The 23,478-nt window shown below is 41.1% G+C and overlaps 1 protein-coding gene across 1 annotated transcript; it reads left to right on the top strand.

Annotated features, from left to right (window-relative positions):
- Window positions 1–11,967: 11,967 nt before the first annotated feature.
- On the top strand, window positions 11,968–22,708 carry angptl2b (angiopoietin-like 2b). The gene is made up of 5 exons (XM_029510748.1): window positions 11,968–12,413; window positions 17,172–18,073; window positions 20,115–20,308; window positions 21,218–21,488; window positions 21,583–22,708. The coding sequence occupies exons 2-5, from the start codon at window positions 17,197–17,199 to the stop codon at window positions 21,780–21,782; spliced, it is 1,542 nt and encodes a 513-aa protein (XP_029366608.1). The 5' UTR covers window positions 11,968–12,413; window positions 17,172–17,196; the 3' UTR covers window positions 21,783–22,708.
- The last annotated feature ends 770 nt before the right edge of the window (window positions 22,709–23,478 follow it).

The raw sequence follows: 23,478 nt of genomic DNA on the forward strand, positions 1-23,478 counted from the left end.
TAGCTGACTAACTATTGGCAAACTTTTCAAGACTAAATATTGCCTTCAAGTACATGGAAACTATGAGTGACAACCATTGGGTTACTGTGGTTCTTTGCTTTTAATTGAAGGCATTTCGACGGAGCGGTAATATAGTACAAGCATAATGTCCAGCTTTTAAAGCAATCTTTAAGGCAAAAGGTCACATGCGTGTTTATGCTGCCACAGAGTAGCCCACTAATTAATATACTTTAGTCTTCTTTTCAGCAAATAAGACCGCAATCAAATATGGCATCTACCTTAAACAGTCGTGCAAATGAGAGCTTAGGTTTGATTAAGAATCTGACTAGCAACACACTTAATTATGCAGAACAATAAGGCTTTTGAATGAGCACACAGAAAATTGCTACCTCAAGCTCATCCAAGCAGGAGAACATGAAAAGGACTCTTATAGAAGACATTTGCTGGAACCACCCTAGAGGAACAGTTAATATTATAAAATTTGACTTTTCAGACAATTCAATTGACAGGCACCCTATTGTTCCAAAAAGAGCCTGGCAGCCAGGTTTGAAAAGGGAAACTAATAAAAAAACGTTTCATTTGATTGCTGTTGCTAGATGAATTTAACAGTTTGAGCAGGAACTTAAAGTTCTCACATCAAGTCTTCAGCAATGGCATGTGACATTTAAAACGATCTGTCAGGGACAATAATAACGACTATGCGCTCTGACTTGGAGGAAATTAAACACTTGACACTCTAAAGTGTGCAGCACATGCATTAATCTGAAGGAAGCTAGTGGCACTGGGGTAGTATTTCACTGCTGAACAGAGCGCACTTCAGATTTGCCCTCACTTTCACACTTTCACATGTACCTCTCTGACGAATGTGCGTTTGTGTCCGACTTCCACAAAGAAGATGGGAGGAGGGGTTTGATCCCAATGAACCAATGATTAGTTATTGCAGTTACTGTAACCAAGATGACATCCTGACATCCATTCAGCTCAAACGTTTGAACCAAAGTAAAACCTGAGGGTCATCTCTCTTATACTCGCAGCTGTGGAAGAGCCAGTGGGCTTGAGCTTACATTGTTCAGGAATGTTTCCAAGGTAAATTTCCAAACCAAACACACAGATTGCTGATGTCCAAAGTGGGAGTGCTGGGCTGGTCGCATGTTGCAGTCTGACTGTACAATACAAAGGGCCTGCAGACACTCAGCCAAACTATGAGCTCAACACTGGCCCCCGAAAGCAGCCTGTGCTCAGACGATACTAAGTGTATGCATGTGTTTGTTCAGACGTGTAGGGGTGATTGAGCTTGTGTCTTTTCTGATGTGGTCCAGGAAATGCCTCAGTGCTCCACTTAAGCCATGTTTAGGTTAGAGCAGTAAACATTTTGTAGCCAGATTTCTCTCTGCTATAAGGCTCATGGTATAAAACCCTTATAAAACCTTTCCAAGACATAAGCTTGTTATTAGCTATAAAATCAAATGACGTCGCTGCACTGCTGTTAATAAACCATAGGAAGGATACAACCATTTCTCTACCAATTGCACTTTTCTGTGACCTTTATAAAGTCAAAATGGTATTCATGTTTTCAGCTTTTCTTGATAGCAGACTTGTGAAAACAATGCTCTGTTCTGGCAGCAGCACAATTTGCAACACATTATCTCATCCGCAGTGGAAAAAGCGAACCCCCGCTCTGAAGTTTCTCTGGTTTTCTCCTGTGAAATTGAGGTCCGTCTTCAGGAGTAAGGGCAAAGAGCATATATTTTAATCTGGAAAATATTACTGGGAGGGGGTGGAAGAACATGGGAAACAATAACACGAGAAGGATTCCACTTCCATCTCTGGGCTCCATGATTTGGAAATATGCTTTGGTCTGCAAGTTTAACTCGCCACAGCTACCCGCTTGGCCCCTGGCCTTCGCTACACTTTTTCAACCTCCATCTAAAGTGGGCTTTTGTCTTGGCCCATGAAGAAAGATGGCTGGAGAGCAGCTCAGGGGAGAGCAAAATCCCTCAGGTAACAGTTTGGTAACAGAGTTAGATTGCATGACAATAAGTCATGCATGCTCCAGATCAATCAAAGGATGAATGCTCGTTCAGCTTTGAGCCTTCGAGCAACTGTGCCATCCTCCTGCCAGTGGAGTTATAATAGATGGGACTGGTGTGCGTTGAGATCTTCATACCCAGCCTGAAAAGCTTCTTGTGTTCAGTCAAGGGCTGTTCCTCTTCACACATGGAGAAGCAATCAAAACATGGAGGCAAATGGAGCAAGTAGGTCTTCCTTCAAAAGGAGAATGATTCCTTTCTGTTTTTGACATTGAGGCAGCCAAAGCCTTCCGGCAACTGATTAACTACTGTTTTCACAGAGGAAACCATAACAAATGATTTGTAAGCTGTTGTCTAACAAAATTCACCACAGGGACAGTTAATGGAAAATCTAATCTGCATTTGTTTCCTGCTTGGATGAATGTGGAAAATGCCTCATAAAAAGGTATGGCTGCAAAGAGAAGAAAATTCAAAGTGCAAAGTAACTCGCAACCAACCACATGCTCCTCTGCTTGTTGTCTTAAGATACAATGAAAAAATTATTTGTATATTTATGGCACTACAATGCCATTAGGTTTTTGACAGACATGGATGCAAATGATGAAGGACGTGCTAATGCTCTCAGCAGTCTCCTTTAAGCAGCCATGTTTTGAGAAGCTACTATGCACTGAAAGGTGGCTGCTTAGTCCTCAAACAAAACATCAGATGCTTATTTGACCTGGAAAGATCCAAGACAAACAGTCTGCCACTTCAAAGTATAGCTTTGCTGACTGTGTGGTCCATTTTGATCCTTAAAGATTCCCACATACAGGCCTCTAATGTATACTGAACACAAAGAGCAATGAGTCAACAAACATGGCTCTTCACCACCAGAAGAACTACAGTATAGATTGCATAATGCATTTCCACTGGCTAAAGCTACGGCAGTGAGATGATGTGACTGAACTGTCTCCAATTTGTGTCACGTCCAGTCTTACATGAATAGTAATATTACGGCCTTTCCTGAAGTCACACTTACAGAGTCTCATATTAACTACTCAGTGTGAATAAATCCTAAACTGGACTCTGACCAACTTCCAAATTCTACAGAAAATGTCTAAATACTTTTTTTTAATCTTAACGTCAAATTAAAAATATTTGTCATTGTAAATACTGTACTTGTACAAGTACTATGCAAATGTTAGGAATCATATATTTTCTTTGAGTCCGACAAGGAGGTAGACGACAAAACGGATGTCTGTTGGGATGTCTGTAAAATAAAAATGAAGCCACTTAGTTTCACAGCCTGGCTCCATTCTACAGCTGACTAATTAGGTGTATCTCATTAATTGAACCAGGACAAAAAAAAAAAACAAGAAATCAGATTACCTGGCAGCTCACAGAAATGCAGTGGCTCAAACTGTGCGGCAAGGCCAACGAAGCTTGTGCAGCCCTGACCAACTCAAAAACCTATGAAACCCCATTCAAACTGTGAAAGCTGGAATATCAAGTGATACATTTGCATTGAAGTGATCAACAGTCAATAACAAAACTGATGGATCAGACCAATAAAAACACAGACAACAGCATCCACTTATAGCATGGACATCTTGCTCATTAACATGCAATAACATAATAATAAAATTCATTACAATAAGTAAATGTAAGTTACACATTGTCATTCATTATTACAGTATTTCTATTGTTATTGCATATAATAAATAACAGAATAAAATAAAATGCAATGATAGGAAATCCAATGTGTGTATTTTTATACGCAGATGAGGTCATTGATCGACATATATAGCTTGTGAAATGGAACAGCTGCTCTGGAGAGCTGTGCTGGCCACACTAAAACACTTTCTTGGCTTTTCCTTTAATTAGCCACCTGATGTCAACACACTAAGATGCCCGGGAATAAACTGAATATAAAAGATTGTGTCGTAACCTATGATTTGCTTCATGTTTTAGAGCTCATTAGCAGATGCACTTATTGGCCAAAATAGAAAAGAGTTGAATATTCACAGCAGGTTCTGGGTTTATAGTGGTGTGAAGCAAACACATGCTTTGTTTGAAACACAGGGATGGAAAAGACCACACTTGACTGAATTTGGTCACATAAACTGGAGTGAGTACTCCCTGGGTGTTTCAGGTCAGTGGCTTTCACTTGGAAACCTGCTCATTAAGTGAGAATGTTTTTAATAAAACGCAAAGATAGGTAAATTTTAAGACAAAAGACATTTTTTTTATGGCCCACTTTTGATTGGCATCTTTCCTGCATTGTTAACGGATTAGATCATTTGATAAAATGCACTGAGATGCCAGGAATTTTGATAAAGAGACAAACAAACTAAAGATTCCTCACACCAGGTAGTTCATTAAGAATCATGAGGACTGAGGTGCCAAAGTTTCAGGTCACAACAGGGTGCTGACTGATACCATGATGTGAAACCAGATTATGTTTTTATTATTGGATGCTTAGAGCTGCCTTTGATTCACAGGATTATAAAAATGGTATTTGGAGATTAAAGTACATACTAAGTGTTGTAAACTATATTTAAGTTAGTCTTTCCAGCCTTGACATTTACCCACTACATGTAAATGCCCTTCCCCAATTTTGTGGTTGAGCTTCAAACTCACTCTCCAGTCAAGCATCAGTGTACAAACACACTCAACATACTATTAAGATTAGAACTGCGCTCAGCAGGACGCATACCACCACAAGGCCGAACAATCCCACACAAGGCTGCCTGATCCAGATTGCTGACTAGAAATAGCCATTGATAAAATAGATTCAGACAAAATATTATCTGGAGCTGGATTCTTACTCGCAAAAATCAAAGCTCTCAATTCCATTAATGTATGTCTGAATAGATTCCTGAGAATTGCCAAAATCATGGGGAAAATATGTTTAAATAGACATCAGCATAAAACACATGACATAAACATGCCAGACTGTGGGTCTACATATCTGTAAGATGTCTCTTGCAGTGATGAGAGCATTTCAAAAATCCTGCTCGTAACATCACCAGGTTTTGGTCCAAATTGGTTCAACATTTTTGTGCACAATCCGGCTGATAAACAAACAGACAATGGTGAAATATAACTTCAGTGCTGATCCCTACCGCATATATCTGTATCATGTGCACGAAGCCTGAGTTTTAGAGTGACAGTCAAAGGGTGATTTGTTGAAAAACACGTTTCATGAAAGCAGTGTTGGACTTACTGCACATGTGCACTGGTGACACATGTAGTGTATCTTCATGGAAAGTGTAGTCACTAAAGATGGGATGACAAAATGAAACAAGTGCACAGAAATTATTTCAGTAAACATGAGTCCATTGGTTATTATTGTGAGATTAGCACTGCTGTATTTAAAGTTGGCATAAACAGGAAATTCTAAGCAGGCTTTATGTGGCAGACAAACTACAAACATATCCAACATGATGAAATTATTTGCAGCAAACATTTCCATGTTGGGATATCCCCATAAACTCCTGATTCCTTTTACAGAATGCTTTAATGCTACTTAATCCAGCATCATGCAATACAGGATAGCAGCAGAGTAGCGCTGTTAAAAGTCAGGTTGGGGGCCGGGGGGGGAGTTTGTGGCTGTCCCTGCTGCCATCAGTGATTCCATAAACAGTAGGGAAATGAGTTACGGTTTACCTTGAGCCAGGAAGACGTTCCAATCATTCCCCAGGCCTTTCCTTGCCCAGGACATCGGTGATTAAATCTAGCAGACCTGAACCTAAATACACAGCTAGAGAATAAAGATCGTTCTCTACGATCCAGAGGCCCAAGCCCAGGAGAAACAGGTTATGCCGTCCCGTCCTTAGCAGGTTACACCTGGCTTGGAGGCTGGCTTTTTCAAAAATGAAATTGTTCCCTAATAAATGTCCAATAAGGTTTTTAGAGTGCCAAGAAGATGACATTTAAAGAGTGACCACTCCTGTTATAAAACAAAAAAACTGTCACTTAAAAATGTGGGATGATCATAAAAACAAAAGTGAGCTGTAAAATTTTCTCCTAGTGTGGCAATCAGTACAGTGCTGTGAAAAAGTATTTGCCCCCTTCCTGATTTCTTACTTTTTTTTACTCAACTGTTTCAGATCATCAAACAAATGTAAATATTAAACAAAGATAACCTGCATAAACATAAAATGCAGTTTTTCTGTGATGATTGTATTTAAGATAAAAATACTCTCCAAACCTACATAATCCTGTGTAAAAAAGTAATTGCCCCCCTTGTTAAATGATGAGGTGACTGTGACTACTCATATTATTGTGGAAAGCTGAGTTCAATTTCATAGCCACACCCAGGCCTGATACATCTGGTTACATCTGGTGTAAAACGAACACAGCATTTGACACAAAGAACATCATGCCAAAGTGAAACATGGTGGGGGTAGTGTCATGGTTTGGGGCTGCTTTGCTGCTTCAGGAACTGGACGATTTGATATGATTGAAGGAACCATGAACTCTGCTCTCTACCAACAAATCCTGAAGGGAATGTCCGGCCATCAGTTCGTGACCTCAAGCCACCTCAAGTGCACCTTGTGTTCTGCAGCAGGACAACGATCCAAAGCACACCAGCATGTCCACTTCTCAATGGCTTAAAACAAAATGAGGGTTTTGGAGTGGCCTAGTCAAAGTCCAGAGCTGAACCCAATTGAGATGTGTGGCATGACCTTTAAAAAGGCAGTTTGTGCACGGAAACCCTCCAATGTGGCTGATTTAAAACAATTCTGCAAAGAAGAGTGGGCCAAAATTTCTCCACAGCGATTCACTCATTGCCAGTTATCGCAAACACTTGAGTGCAGTTGTTGCTGCTAAGGTTGGTTCAACCAGTTATTAGGTTTAGGGGGAAATTACTTTTTCACATGGGCCATGCAGGTTCAGATGGCTTTTTTTCCCTTAATAAATAAAATTGGCACTTAAATCTGCAAACTTTTGCGTTTGCTTGTGAGCTATCTTATAAACTTATGTGTAAGTTTGCTTGATCTGAAATGGCTAAAAAGTAAGAAGGGTAAGAAGGGGGCAAATACTTTTCACAGCACTGTATATGCAGCATGTGTACACACCTCTTAGAGCTGCAAACATGAAGTGCATCAGCCACACTATGTGCCTAGAAAAAAGCATAGATTGTGCGTTATGCCGATACTTTTTTTTTTTTTTTTACAATAGTAATTGCATTTGCACAAGTGATGGTCATTGGGCCAAAAAAGTAGGTCAGCTATGTTGCACACATAATGCACACGCAGACACAAACATGTTTGAGCTGAGCTTTGTGAAACCTGAGCCCCACTCTTGGCAGCCCCCCACCCCGCCCAGATGATAGAGCTTTATGTGTTTACCATGAAAACTTCAGCGCTCTCACAACCCTTTCCTCTTGAGGCTTTGACAGGCCGTCACTTTGAAATGTACTTGTGCATAAGACCCACATAGGGCAGTTGTTGTCTCTCACCAGTGCATGAGGTCACACAGAGTTATATTCTCGAGTTGGTCTTAGGTAGCTGATGGCTTAATTTGTTGCTCCAAACATCACAGCACCTGTTAAAAAAAAGCCTTTATCTACTGAGCGTGCTCCTTTGGATTCTTTCCAAATGATGTAAAGACGACTCATACAGCAAAGCTTGAGCACTTGTGACAGTTAGCTATTGAAACCTTGATCTTTAAACTCCACCGTACAAGGCATGAAGTCAAAGATAACATATCGAGGATACTGAGCAGCTTTACGGTTTAAGGGTTGTAAAGAAGAAGGTTACATGTAAAAAAACTGTGGAAACATTTAGCAACATATGATCCGTTTGAATTTATACACATAAAAGTTGGTTACATGCCAGCTAGCGTTACCTGCAGCTCTTGCTATGTCAGCGACAATTGCTAAATCAGAGCATGAGTTATGTCTAGTGAATTTTGGACAAGGCCACACAGGTTGCTCATGCTTTCAACATGCGACTAACACAGTCTGAACAAGATCCTGCTACTCTGAATTCTCACACATTCCATATTTACTGGCCTCATTTGGCGGCTTCTGCAACAGTTGGGGTGAGCTTGACAAAATCCTGAGCCAGTCCCATTCTTTCCACTCAGATCATAAAACTCAAAATTTTCCTCCCAACAGAACAGTCCTTGTAGGTCTAGCCACCAGGCACACTGAGTCCTATACAGCAAGGCCATGGAATCATTAAGGAGACTTTCCATGCCACATGGCAGAGGAAAACTTTTAAGATTTCTATTTTGATGGTTAAATTCTTAATGCAGCCATGCAGAACGAATGTCAAAAATGGACTATTATCACTATTACGATAAGTTTGCCAATCAAATGTGGACAACAAGGTCAGGGGTGACAAGGTTGATACAGGTCACCAGAGAACCATCCATCATGGCTGGCAGACATGGAGACATGCTGACCCTGACCCGGGAGTCCACTCATATCAGGTACATACTCTGACAACCAAAACACAACATATGATCCCATTCACAAAAACATGCTGCATGGATTAAGTTGAATACTGCAGACTTATGTGGCACTGAAATTAACTATAGGCAAATGGGAACAGTCGTTTGACTTTCAGCTGTACAACTAACACGTCATGTCAATTCCAGCTGAGGCTGTAAGTAACTAACTGCAGTCATGTGCCTTTACTTAGAAGCTTTTATGTGCATTTACTGTTTTTTTGAGAGAAAAAATTGACATTGTTCAACTGTAGCTCTTCAGTATTTTCCAAAAACTGTCAGTGAAAAAGAAAAAGAAAGATCTGTCATTCTCCTACGAAAAAAAAAGAAAAAAGAAAATCACGTGTTCTCTGTCCATCTATCATTTTAAGTAATAAAAATGCCATCTCTTACTGTTCGCGGCAAAATGCAACTTATTTTAAGTTGACTACTGTTACTTTATTGATCCTGCCTTTAGATTTCTGGTCTAGACATCACAATGGCCTGGGTGGGCAGAATGTGAGGCTGGGCTGTCAGCTCCCAAAATCATCTGGTGGCATGGAATCAAAATGAACTTGGACTAAAGTACAATATTTAGTACAATCCTAAGTCTTGCATAATCAGAGTCTTGTGATCCCATCTTCTCTGTGTCAAAAATGTGTTCCTTCATTATTGTGTAACATGGTACATTTGCCAAGGTGAAGTTGGGTTTTATTGTATCATCACAAGCTCACTGACATATGGCACAAAAAAAACCTATATTTTCCAAAATAGTAGGAGCGCCTAATGGTTTATAATCAACTTAGTAAACCTGTTGTCGATGGTCCACAGTGTGTATTGTACTTTCAATGGTGGAGGCCTCAACATTTGTTTATGATATTTTCTGATTCTTTTGTATAGTTATTTGTTTTTAATGGCACTCCTACGACTCTACGTCAAATTTTCTGACCGCAGCTGTCATAAATGAAATATATACTAAATAAAGTAATAAAAACTGAGGGCAGGCCATGATTTGCAGGAAAAATTGGTATTTTTTCCCCCCTATTCTCATATTTAAAACACATGAAAACTAATTTTAAAATGATGTGCTGATTTAAAGCAGCATTTGACAAACGCTCACCATTTTTTCTTCATTTCCTCATATCTGTGTATTCTTGTTTCGTTTAAACTCCCATGCAAGTTGCTCAAAGAGAATGGATCACATTTAGCAGTATGGGACTATTATTGAGTTATCCTGATTAATTAGAAAACATAGAAATGTGTCTTTCCAACATTTGTATCCAACATGAAGCCCCTTTCCATGAGCTTGGGCTTTAAATGGCATTGTTTGGTTAACGTTTCATTGTGGCGGTAACATTTTCCTCCTGACATTTTTATGATTGGTGCTCTTCCACCTGCTGTGGATTAGAGATGGAAAGAGAACTAATCACTGCAACAACACCGTGGTTTTGGACAAGACCAAACGAGTCACTCAGCACACTCACTGAACAGCAGCTCAGCTTCCCAGCCTCTGAGTAAGACTGTCATTCACCAGTCAGCTGAAGTTGTAATTTGGAGGAAAGGAAAAAGTAAAAGGTCAGAAACAATCGAATGTTACCAGGAGAGACGTTATTTTTCTTTGATCAAAAAACTCTTTGAAGGATTAATTTGTCAAATATGTGACCGGTCCTTCAGTCTGGCTTAATCTTGGATGTTATGAAATGAATTTGTCCACGTCATGCTGGTCCAATATCTTCTGCCAGGAACTTTGTCTCCTAAAGCCAGTTGCACACTCTCACCGTCAGTGGAAGAACTTTTTAAACACTTCCATTCAGTGAGGAAGGAACTGAATCAACTGTGAAAGAACTCAACAACTGTCTGCCTTCACATACTGAACAAGACAATGTCTGAACAAAGAAATCATACACAAATGTGTGACTAACACAATCCTTCACGAGGACTGTGTTTATAGGAATGCTGACAGTGTTCACATGGATATGTCTTTCTGTAAACTACAATAAGATATTGCTTTCTCTGTAACTGGTTGCATGGTCAGCATTTAAGTGGTTTACATGATTTTCTTCCACTTGCTATGAAATTTTGCCCTGTGGATATTACAGAAACTGACATCACAAAGGTTAAATGCTACCTATTGTAAATAGTTCATCCAGTTTTGTTCACTGAAACATTTCCCCAAAGAATTATGACTGTTTTATGACTGCAGGAAAACCTGGATTTCATAAAAATTTGAAAAAAAAAAAAGGAAATTGCTGATGGCATTATACACGATAAGCACACAGTAGAAAACAAGGAAAGCAGCCCGAACTTTGGTACATTAGAGGGATGTGCAACTTTTTCTCATAAAGTAAATTTTCCCCTCCCTACCTGTTTTACATACACCACAAATACTTTTGGAGTTTATAGTTAACACACATAAAAATCAGGCACCATCTGCAGCATATTTAATGTTTATTCTCCAGAGAGGAGAATCGCACATCCTGTACATTGTAAAACAAATTCAACGACATAACTTGGAAATTTGACTAAACACAAAGCTTCAATAAAACACGCAAGTAAATGCCTTCACTAAATATTTTGGCACGAACTGCAGCTTGATAAGACAACTACTGTTGATAAAGCGCTGATGTCTAGTTTCTATTTACTCAAAGCTAAATGCTATAATCACAGATGTTCTACATTAATTTTAAAAGGTAAACATATGAATTTATACATTATAGTTTAAGAGATGTTAGGAAATTCTAAATTCTTATGTAATTGTGCAACATTTAAATAGGAAGAAAACACACAAGCAGCAGCAAAGGCAGTAATATCTAAAACACATTCTGTCATGTGTCTCATACCCTGTTGTCCAGCAAAACATGTGGATATACACAAATTCAGCTCTGCTTATTCCCCAGCAAGACCTAGTTCAAGTGTTCTGCACCAGAGATGCAACCAATCTCAGACATCACACCTCCAAGCTATAAACCAGGGCCAACAGTAACTCCACCAGATCGGGTCTCTAAGTCAAACACCTGGATCTGCTTCCTATCTGTCAGCGTCTTTCCAACTCTCTCAGGGCAAGTGTTCATTCACGCCCAATTAAGATCTGATCAGTGTAACATTGATGCTGTACACCACCACAGGAACCATGTCCAAGCCAAAAATAGTGATGGTGGTGGTGAACCAGTAGCCAGGGGGCAGGGGGTTGGAAATTTGAGAAGAGTGTGTGTGTGTGTGTGTGTGTATGACTTGTGTTGTGCATGCTTGTGGATCTCTTTTGTGCCATGGGGAGGAGGGGTGGAGAAAGAAGGCTGTTGCTTTAAACAAGAATGTGTTCATTTTAAGGGAGAGGGGGAGGCTCTGAGCTCAATTTGTCTGCCTACTGAAACACTGCTGAGGATTTCTCATCACTTAAAAGCACCAAAGGGGGGGAGGCTGGGGGGAGGGAGGGTGGAGAGAGGGAGCGAAAGAGAGGTGTAGTTGAGAGAGACAGCCTCTTAGAGCTGCGAGGCAGAAGTGATGGATTCAACCCACAGAAAACTGACAGTCTTCGTCTAACGGGCCATAGGCAGAGCTTAACCTGCCCCGGACTCTCTCCATTTCTCAGGAAACTACCTTCACCATCCAACTAAAGTTACCAGTTTTCCCTTCAAAAGTGTTGCAACTTTTTTTTTTTTTTTTTTTTTTTCAAGTGGATTTTGAAACAATCTCCTCAATGTTTGCTGAAGAGTTCCTGGCAAGTTGACCTTCTGCTGGGCTAATGACGGTCTTTTAATAATCAGGCCACCTCTTCACTGCTGGAGCTGGCTGAGGTGACAAACGAGTGAGTAACTACACCAGGCAGAGCACGGGAAAGGGGAGAAGAGGACGCAGGGGAGAAGCTTTCACACTTGGGATGACTTTCTACCAGGAGAAACTTCAGTCCACTCTGGCAGGAGGGCAAGGCAACTGAGGGAGCTTCATCAACTCTTCACTTCTCTTGTAAGCTGCGTGTAACCTTTGACTTTGTCATATATCTTACACTGCTGATTTATTTAAATGCACATTGATTCTCCACATTGATCAATTGTTTCCATGCTTTGTAACATAGAATCTGACAGCTCAAATGAGTGAGACAAGTTATCAGCTCTCATGATAACTGACTGACTCAGTCTGACAAACTGCTGCACTTCAGATGATTCTGTTTCATCTCAGCATCAGCAGTTGTCCAGCAGCATCTGTTTTCTGACTCACTGTTTTGTGCCAATCCTCTTACTGATGACTAACCAGACAGATGACGGTGATAGCCTTGGTTGAGGAGGGTTAACTTGGGGAGGCTGGAGAAAAGGCACTCAAGGCTAAGTGCTTCTCTGCTACTGATAAAACACTCCGCTTGTCAAAACAATGGACCCTAAAGGTGTGGAATGAAGGCACATGGCCAGTGAGGAGGGCGTCTAGAAGATGATGTGCAGCAATAGCCTTGAGATATACATGCTGAGAGATTTCATTTTTAATATCTAAAAAGAGCCATTCACTTCCAAAAAAGAAAAAACAGATAACCCTCAGGATGTTCCCCAGGGCTTGAGAGGACAGGGAAGCTGGCGGTTGAATCCCGTCTTTGTTTCTGTTGCTAGGGTAGTGTTTGGATAAGGGGGCTTTGAGGTAAAATGCAAGAACATATCGTAACTATTCCCCAGACCCCCTGCCTCCCTGCCTGACTCCGATAACAAGCGAGGTACAAAGGTACGCTCCGAGCAGTGAGAGGCACAGAACGAAACATAAATTTGAGCAAAAACTTGAACTCTGTTGCTGAATGGAAAGTAAAACAAATACTGTCCTGTACCTTCAAACTGAGCGGGTAGCTGAGGTTAATCATGTTCCAAATGTCATGTTACACGTTTCAAGGATTACATGCTTGAGGAAAGAATGAGGTCACCCCCAAGGTAAAGTAATAGTGCAGATTACCATGAGCAAATTGAATTTGACTCTGATCCAACACATATTGGGTGTCATGCAAGAGACTCTGCCAGTTCTCAGCAGAGTTGCCACTAATTTGAGCATGCAGCAAAAAACCACCCTGCGAAGTGTCCGCTTCTTTATGGCAACTGACAAATTAGATGCTCTGTAGCTGTGTTCTAAACTCCTGCTGTGGATGATGATGATGATGTGATTATGAAGCATTCAGCAGAAAGTAGGACATTGGGAATGAATTGGGTCAGTAGATAGTAGACGTCTTATAGGTGCCGCTCAGAGAAGGAGCAGCAACCCAGAGGGTCTAGCTCTGTCTGTCTGCCACCACCACTCACTCTCCCTGCATGTATGGCAGCTCACTCTAATGAGGTGACGAAGAATGTGAGGAATGCCATACTCACGGTGAAATGAGAGGGGCTGGGGAGCGAGACATCGGCCCGTCTGACCTAAGCTGCCCACCTTCTAATTAATATGTGCTGAGAATGACCAAAATGGGCCGGAGACACACTGGCCCACCACTGCACCTGCCTATCACACATGATTTAACATCAAGTGAAATCCACAAGGAGGAGTGTAAACAGACTTACCACCTGAAGACAGTAAAACCAAAACATTTCGGTGTGAAGCAGACTTTACGGAGAGGAGCTGCCAATCAAATCACGATGAGTGGTATTCGTTGTATTTCCATCCTCTACCCCTAGGCCCTGAGAAGACTTTCCGTGAGCTTCTGGTCAAAGTTTTGGAACACCTAAATATTTTCAGCAGTCATTTAAATTTACATCATCTCTGTTTTTAGATAAATTAAAGCACAAAACAATGAAAATTTTTAAAATGCTAAAAAAAAAAAATTGAAAACAGGTTTTCATGGAACATTCTCGTTCAAATAAATTTAACCTAAATGTTTGACTCATCAGCTAAACTCACGCATCGTATTCTTCCACCAGTGAATAAATCTCATATTATTGCAAGGCATTTGCTTCAGTCATCATCTCAGTTCAGTACAAAGCGGCTCCATGAGGTTTAACACTGTGCTACTTCCTGCAGCACATTATTGTCCATAAAAACCTTTTTAAAAGGTTTCAGTTTTTGTTCTTTAATTTAAAAAAAAACTTCTGCAGTTTATAACTTATCTTTGTAACATTTAAGGGTTCATGAAATCTTAAAGTAGGGATGTTTTAAAACTGGTTGTGTGTATGACACTTCACAACAGCCGTTAATCACTGCAGCTATTGGTTGGTCAATAGCAGCTTGTTAAAGTGAACTGATGTTGGGACAATAATGAGCTTCAGAGGCTGTTTACAGTGCAGTCTGAGGAGGACGCAGCTTTCTGTTGTTCCCTCTGGCAGACGGAGGATGGGTTAATAACAGGCTGTCTGTGCAGAGGCAGATGGGACTCTCCATGGTCCCTGGGAGACAGGGCCCAGCAAGCGTTGTTTTTTTGAAAACATGCATTAACGGAAAAACATTCACAGACACGCACATGCCGCATACGCACACACACAAACACACGCTTCATCACAAGCTGCAAACATTTTCCCCTAAGCTTTGAAGTGTAGCGAAGCCTAGAGCAGCAGATTCTGGGCTAACAACGACCAACATGGGACCCCTCAGCAGCAGGGGCAAATCACACAGGATTTCTTGGAGACAGAGCTCGCGTTCCAGAGGCAGAAACCGCAGGAGCCACAGGCCTAATACAGTCATCAGCACATTACAGGGGACAGAAATTACTCTTATTTGTGATTTCTATATCGCCTGTTCTATGAAGTAATGTCAATTTCATATAATGATCTTTGGCATCATAGCAAAAATTTAGGACATTACAGTGTCTGCATCAATTTGCCTTTGCCAAAGTGACATCAAGTAGTAAGGCTTTGTTAGCAGCAGTAGTACCATCAAAGATTTCTTACTGTGCTTACAGAGGCCAGCTCCACTACTATAAGTTTTTAATTTTTTTTTTTCCCATAACAAGTTAAGTACTTACTACATTTAAGTATTTAAATGCAGTTCTAAAAAAATCCATGAAAGAATCAGACCATTCATTCTTCTGGCCAGGTAAACTATACTTAAAGAGAGGCTGACACTCCTGAAAAAGCCCCTTTAATGCATGTTTTCTTTTCAGTTAGAAAGTGTTTACTCATCCTATTCTAGACAGTTAAAGACAGAAGGGTTGAATGTGCCAGGGGCCACGTTCTTGGAGAGCGCCACATTTCTCTTCTCCATGCTCCAACCTAATGTGCTGGCAGAATGCCCGGATTAACAAGACAAAAACATTTCTGCTCTCTTCCAAATTTTGTGCTGAACAATTGAATATAGATTATCATTCACACAGACATAAGGTGAATGTGTGAGGGAAGCCCTCATAAAATTGCCAATCCTTATGCAGCTCTTCAAAACCAAGTCAATATAGGGCTCTCTATAATGCTTTCTGATTAGGCAGGTCCCCCCTGACTCCGGGGAGGTGTTACACAGGACCCCTCTGTAATCCGATATACAGCAGCTTTCAATTAAGGTGCCCCGGGAGTTCAAGGCCTTGTTATCCTTATGCAGGAGTTATATTCTCCTCAGCACTGAGTGGCATCCCTTCCTCTTCTAATAACACCACTTCGTCTTCAAAAACTCTTATTTCTAGTGCTCTAGCGCTCAGTTATGGAGAAGACAATGTCAGACAGAATGTAAGAGTAACTATTCTAAAACTGGAATATATCTATTTTAACTCTGAGATCAATCATGACAATGTTGGATAACATCCCGAATTCAATAAAGAAAGTTTTTCATCAAGTCAAAACAGACATGGACAGGCTCAAAGTCAACACCTCCTTTATGAAAAATGCCTGTCTGTGTCTTAATGCAACTTATTTCCCTCTTTTGGCAAGGGCTGTGATAGGACTGATGCAAGGCAATCAATATTTAAAGCTGTTCTATGTACAACATCATCAGGTAGTGCCTCCAACTTTCCATAAGCAAAAGATGTCCAGGCCTGCAGAAGGACGCAGATAGGAGTGTTTCTCTGTGTCAGGGACAAGCAGTGGCAGTCTCCCAAAGAGAACCAGAGCCAGCACACCAAACTAGGATAAACACACTCCCCTGACAGCAATGTAACTGACTAAAGAGATCAGCTCATCATTACACAAAAGAAATATTTTTCTTAGGGCCAGTGAGGGGATTAGTTACTTTCAAACAGCATGTACTTTATGCATTTGATAGTGGAAAGTCAGGATTAAGCGCCGATGAGTTAAATGAATTATATCAACTGGGCCAAAGTGGTGTGTGCTCATGCCAATAGAGATAAGTCGATTTATCTCTATTGGCATGAGCACACAGACTGTGTAGACTCTGAGATTCTTGATTTATGTATGATCCATGAATATGCACATTTCCTGTCATGGAAAATCACAGCAGCCACTGAGGCACTGTGAAGGGCAAGTCGGCCATTTCCTTTCAGATCTAATCTTTTTCGATATCCCATATTTTGGGAAGCTTTAATGACCTCCAGTCCTGCTCAGGTTGATGTCTATACACAGGATGTGTGTGCCTGCCTGCTCCTGGAAGGTAATGAAGGATAAGACTAGTGTATCCTGACAGACTTCTTCTGGTCTCCATCAGCATAGCTGTGAAGGACCCCATTGATGTCCTGTCAAAGTGCATACAGTCCAATACAGAAAGCTTTGAATTATGGGTAGCACTGAATGCCCTGACAATCTTCTGCTTAACAATGGCAGAAGTAAGTCAGCTACGAATTTATTTATTTATTTATTGTCATGTTCTCCATTTTGTTTTAACCCAACTCAGGCTTTGGTGAACTGGATACACACTCATGGAGACCCCTTCAATGGTCCTGCTGGGGCTCCTTGTTTATGGACTAGCCTGTGGTGTCCAGCAGACTCAGGGGAGTCCATCAGATGGCAGCCAAGGTAGGGACAGGACTCAAGAATTTGCAAGCAGTGAAGATGGTTTAGAGAGAGAGTTTCTCTATGCTGGAAGGAGCAAGCGTGCTCCAGCTGACCAACAGCAAGATAAGTGCTCCTACACGTTCATCGTGCCTCAGCAAAAAGTGACTGGAGCCATCTGTGTCAACTCCAAGGAGCCGGAGGCCATGCTGGAGAATCGGGTCAACAAACAGGAGTTGGAGCTGCTAAACGTGGAGTTACAGAAACAAAAGAGGCAGATTGAGACCCTGCAGCAATTGGTCGAGGTTGACGGAGGTATTGTCAATGAGGTCAAGCTTCTGAGGAAGGAGAGCCGAAACATGAACTCCAGAGTCACTCAGCTGTACATGCAGCTGCTCCATGAGATCATCAGGAAGAGAGACAATGCACTAGAACTGGCTCAGATGGAGAACAGGATCCTGAACCAAACGTCTGAAATGCAACAGCTCACCAGTCGTTACAAAGACCTCGAGCACAAGTACCAGCACTTGGCTTCTTTGGCAACCAACCAATCAGCTCTCATCGCCCTGTTAGAGGAACAGTGCCAGAGTCGGCCTCCCCCTCGTCATGTACCCGTCCCACAGCCACGTCCCCAGCCACCCCCGCCATCACCACCTCTTAGCAGGCCCTACCAGCCACCTGTCCTTCCACGAATCAACAACCCAATCAGCAACGAGATCCAGAGCGACCAAAAGTCCCTACCACCTGTTCTTCCAACAATGCCCGCTGGCACACACAGCCCCTCCACCACTGACAAACCCTCTGGTGAGTCTAACAGAGTCTGATGGGGGCTTTTATTTTTATGCATTCTCACCAAATGCACCAGTTGCCATCACAATGGGCACAAACAAAGGCCTGTGTGTCTGAGCTATCATGAACCTTTTAATCATTAATCACAAGACAACACCAAGCACCCATTCTTCCAGTCATAGCCAATTTAAATAAATCCCACGTCTTCCCAAAGCAAAGGGCCCTCAGTGAGAACACAAATCTTGTTGTCTACTGCCTTTTCAGATGCATATCATGTAATTTCCACAATTCAACCCACATATAAACACAAAGGATATTAGGAGGGCAAATGCATGTGCCTAAATAAATGGCTGGGCTGTTTAACACATGGTAGTGGAAGATAAAAGTTTAGAATTGATGTAAAGGGTGTTTTGTGGTATCAGTTGCAGTGAATGGTCCATTGATTTTCCATTCATCATAGTACCAGTTTTAAAATAGTGGAAAAAGAACAAACTATTACCAGCATTACTACTGGGAGCCTTTTTCCAGTGACATGTCGCGCTACTGCTTGCATATTCACCAGGCTGCATGTGAACGGTAGCCTTTGTATGGGATATTTGAAAGGAGGCAAGTAATTTCCTGCCCACGGCCATGCAACTAACACCCCAAAAAGTTATATAAAACCCTTGACACGAACAGTGTTCCACACAATGCAGGAATAGAGAGATGAAGAGAGAGACCTGGAAACGCAACAGAGAGAAACAGAGGGATGGAGTCTATGAAAAGGGGGAGGGGGGTAAAGTAGGAACAGAACAAGATACCAGGAGATGATGATGATGATGTCATTTGTTCCAGCAGGCAAGAATCAGTCAAATGTTCCACCAGAGCAGCAGACTTTATCAGGCAGAACTGTGCAAGGCAGGGCAGGGCAGGGCAGGGCAGGGCAGGACATGGAAGCTCTCTGGATTGCCTCTCCTAAACAGAGGCATTCCTGAAAGTAAACGGATAGAAGAGAATGGGCCAATAGTCAGGTATCACCCGCAGTTATTTCATCAAAAGCAACTTTTTTATTGAGACCTCTCACTAGTGAAAAACAGCTCTGTCAGCTGAGCATGGACAGAGAAATATAAATAACAGATGAATGAGGCACTTTGTTCCTGCTTCCATAAACCTCCTGCCATGATATGTCTCACAAATTGCTGATGCCCCTTTTTCCTTGTGCCTAACCCTTTGTGTGAACTGTGAACTGAGTTGTATTTAAATACTTTGTAATCCAGACCAGTTGGAAAACCACACAAGTGTGAAATCTTGAGAACTTAACCACTTTCACAGCCAGTTAAAGTGGAGGAGCCAGCTGCCCCATTAGTATTTTTCCATGTCTATTGGCTTTGGAATTTGAGGTTAAATCATAATGGCACATGGGCAAATTAGGTTTCACTGATTCGCACCAAGACATCTAGTATCCTGACTAAGCACAAAATTAACTCTCTGATTCAGGGCTCATGCTTCACAATTACCATCAAAATGATTCCTCTTAGACCACCTGTTGTATGTGTTACTTCACACAACTGGCTGTAATATTGGAAATGAATTTCAACAGAGTCACTGGCAGAGAAGTTCAGCTCAGGACAAAGATTAAGTCATTATTAAATTTAATCATGGAAATCCTCTCTTCGACACATGATGTGAAGTCTTAAAAATAATGTGTCTGGATAATTTTAAATAGAAAACCTGACGCAAAAGACAGTAAAGTAATAACCTTGCACTGTAAAGCATCACAGATGAAGGAGACTTTTTGCTCCCGTTTCATCATTCAGTAGTCAGGATTCCCTTTACCATCATGCCAGTGTTTCTTTTGGCTGCTAAGTCGCCAGCCATTTCCCTTATGAGAGGAGCAGCCAAAGTCAATTCTACTGTTAAAATGAAAGCCTCTGCTGAAAAATGGGATTCCCTATGACAAAGCATAACAACTCTTTGTGGCACAAGGGCTTTTTCTCCACTTCCCCTTTCTTGGTTTTTGAGATACATTATAGCTGACTGGATTTTACATACACATTGTGTCATTATCTCTTTTAAGGTCCCTTTAGAGACTGCCTGCAGGCTCTTGAAGACGGCCACACTGCCAGCGGCATGTACCTCGTGAAGCCAGAGAATGCCAACCGGCTTATGCAGGTGTGGTGTGACCAGAGACATGACCCAGGTGGCTGGACTGTGATCCAGAGGAGGGTGGACGGCTCCGTCAACTTTTTCAGGAACTGGGAGACGTACAAGGTGAGACAACTTCACACCAAATCAAGGACCTCATAGTTTGGAGGGAAGCTGGTGGCATATGTAGGCTGTGTTGACACTAACCAGATGTGAACCTATAATGAATAGGCAATTGTTAAGCCTGCTAAATGTCTGATGCAGCACCAGCCTCAGTCAGTGCCACAGCCTCCAGAGCCTTATGACTCATTAATTCCAGCAACATCAATTACTGTTTGTAAAATGACTTCACACCAAAATAAAAATTTGGAAATATGGGACTTAAGATGGCACATTTCATGAAAACTACCACTCCGATAAAGCTGGCTGTGGTGAACACTATTTTTAAAAGGGTATCTAATTGTCTTTATGTGTTGAGAGGGAACCCCCTCTCACAGGGAAAAGCAGTTCACTGGTAAACATCTGTTTGCAGGCCGACCATTCTCAAACGCCCTGATTACATCTTAGCTACAGGCAACAATGGATTTATTTCCATGAGTTTTAAAAAAACCCTTTAAACCCTCTTGAGATCTTAAATTGCATTTGTAAACTCGTCAGAAGGGGTGTTTCAATGATTCAAAGCATGTGCAGGCTCAGGGATACCACAAAGCAACAAACATTATGACTAAAACCAGAACAATGCAGTAAGATGCATCCGGTCCGTCGGATAGGCACTCGATCCTGCTGCGTTTTCAATAACAAAATAATAGTGGAAATCTGGACACCCAATGCAAGTTATAAACCTGACTCATAAGCTCCATTTATAATAATGTTCCTTGACAATAAACAACCTCATGGAGGAGCTAAACTCATAATGATATCCAGAGCACAGGCAATGACCCTGAATCAACCCCCAGTCCTGCACAATAACTGAGCATTCACAAACAATTTTTTTAGTCGCTTTGATAATGTTTTTCTTACCACTGCCCTTCGCAGCAAGGTTTTGGCAATATTGATGGCGAGTACTGGCTGGGTCTGGAGAACATCTATTGGCTGACTAACCAGGGCAACTATAAACTGCTGGTCACGCTGGAGGACTGGTCTGGCAGAAAGGTGTTTGCAGAGTACGCCAGCTTCAGAGTGGAGCCCGAAGCCGACTTCTACAAACTAAGGGTGGGCCGCTACCATGGAAACGCTGGAGACTCCCTGACCTGGCACAACGGCAAACAGTTCACAACACTGGACAGAGACCATGATGCGTATACTGGTAAAAAAAAAAACCTCAAAGACATGAAATTTGAAATTTCATAAATCTTCCATTTTTATGGCATCATTGTTTTTTCTCCCTCCAATCTTTCTAGGCAACTGTGCCCACTACCAGAAGGGCGGTTGGTGGTACAACTCTTGTGCCCATTCAAACTTGAATGGTGTTTGGTACAGAGGAGGACACTACCGCAGCCGCTACCAAGATGGAGTCTACTGGGCTGAGTTCAGAGGAGGCGCCTATTCTCTCAAGAAAGTGGTCATGATGATCCGTCCAAACCCAAACACCTTCCACTGAGTATCCAGAGAACACACCCTGAACTGTATCTCTTACTAAAACCATTACAGCTCCTAGCATCCATGCAAACTTCACCTTTTTTGTTTCATGAAGTGGGACCAGACCAAAAAAGATGGCAAAGAGTAAAATTATGTTGAAAGTGCAATATCCAAACATCCAACATCCATCATGGTGGGTGTCATCTGGCAATTTATACAAATGTATCCACTGTTGACCATTTAGCCTTTTACACACAGCTCAGTAAAGACTTGCTCGTTGCTCAGGAGTTGTTTTGAATACACTGCCTCCAATACAATAAACACCTGCCAAGATGACAGTGTGATGTGATCTGTGTTAGCCTAATTGGACAGGAAAAAACTGATTACAGTAATACCAGTTAAGCTTTGATATGGTCCCTGCAATATATATATATTTAGTATGTATGTAAGTTTTTTTTTTTCTTTTACAGTTACAAGCAAATGGAGATTGACACAGGAAATATATCCAGTGACTTTTAATTTCATTTTAAAAACATCCTTCAAATGTACAACTTATAGGAACAGTAACTTTTATAGCATAATTCGGGGTTGATTTGCGTGCCAGTTGAGTCAATTACAATAAAATGTATTGTAAAAAATATGTTTATAATTTTTTTTTCTAAAAAACAAAAAAAACTCTTGATACCAATAACTAAAGTTATAACATCAATTTCTGGAACAAAAATCAACTCACTACTAAAATTTGAAGAGGTACATGCTCTTCAAATTTCTGCTTTTTTAAAATACTTGTTTTGAAATCTTGAGTTGCTTCAACAGGTATCCGCTTGTATGAACCAAGCGTTGTATTTACTGTATAAATTTAGTGGTTTGTTGATGTCAATAGATCCAACACACTGCGTTTGTACATAAGATATTTGTAATATAATGTATGAAATCATGTACCTAAAAAGTTGCAATAAACCATGTACAGCTTATGTTTCCTTTTTTTGTGGCTCTCATTGTAAAGAATAAGTAAAGCTGACAAAAGCCATAACAGCTTCCAGCTGAGTAACATTTTTCCATCTTGCAAATGAAAAAAGGACGATATTGATTATGCTTCAAACATATGTTTCTCTCTCAGTACTGCCCTATAACTGAAATGAAATTACTCACCCAATGACACTTAATGATAGAAGTCATCACCTTTCACATAATTTAATTCACGTTCATGTCTTTTTCCAGATTATATCTTAGAGATAATTCTGAAAAGTGACTAAGAGCTTTGATGGCAGTCTGTGACTCTGATGCAGTTAACAAGCACACATTATGGCTTCTATAAAATATTGCAAGTGTATTGCACATTACAATACAATCGTTCTACAATTATTAATCTTCTAATTAATTTCAACTTGGGATTCCATACTCCTGTATGGGAGAAAGGGTTCCATAAAACACATCTCAAACACTATGAACAATCGACACGACCAAGCATGGTGTTTGGGGATAGAGTCAACACACCAAGGCTGTTAAACTAATGCATCCAACAGTCACTTTCACTGACAGCAGAAACCACCTTGACTTCACAGTGTGACACAGTGTCCAAAGACAGCTGGAAAATGCAGCAAAAATGACTTAACACTGCAATGAACCAAGCGCCATTAACGTCATAGTTTGCGACCAGACTTGAACTGAAGACGGTTTAGACAGTTTACGGCGCATTCAGAATAAATTTAGCATGA

This window comes from Echeneis naucrates, chromosome 9, assembly GCF_900963305.1.
Source record: "Echeneis naucrates chromosome 9, fEcheNa1.1, whole genome shotgun sequence".
Lineage (NCBI taxonomy): Eukaryota > Metazoa > Chordata > Actinopteri > Carangiformes > Echeneidae > Echeneis > Echeneis naucrates.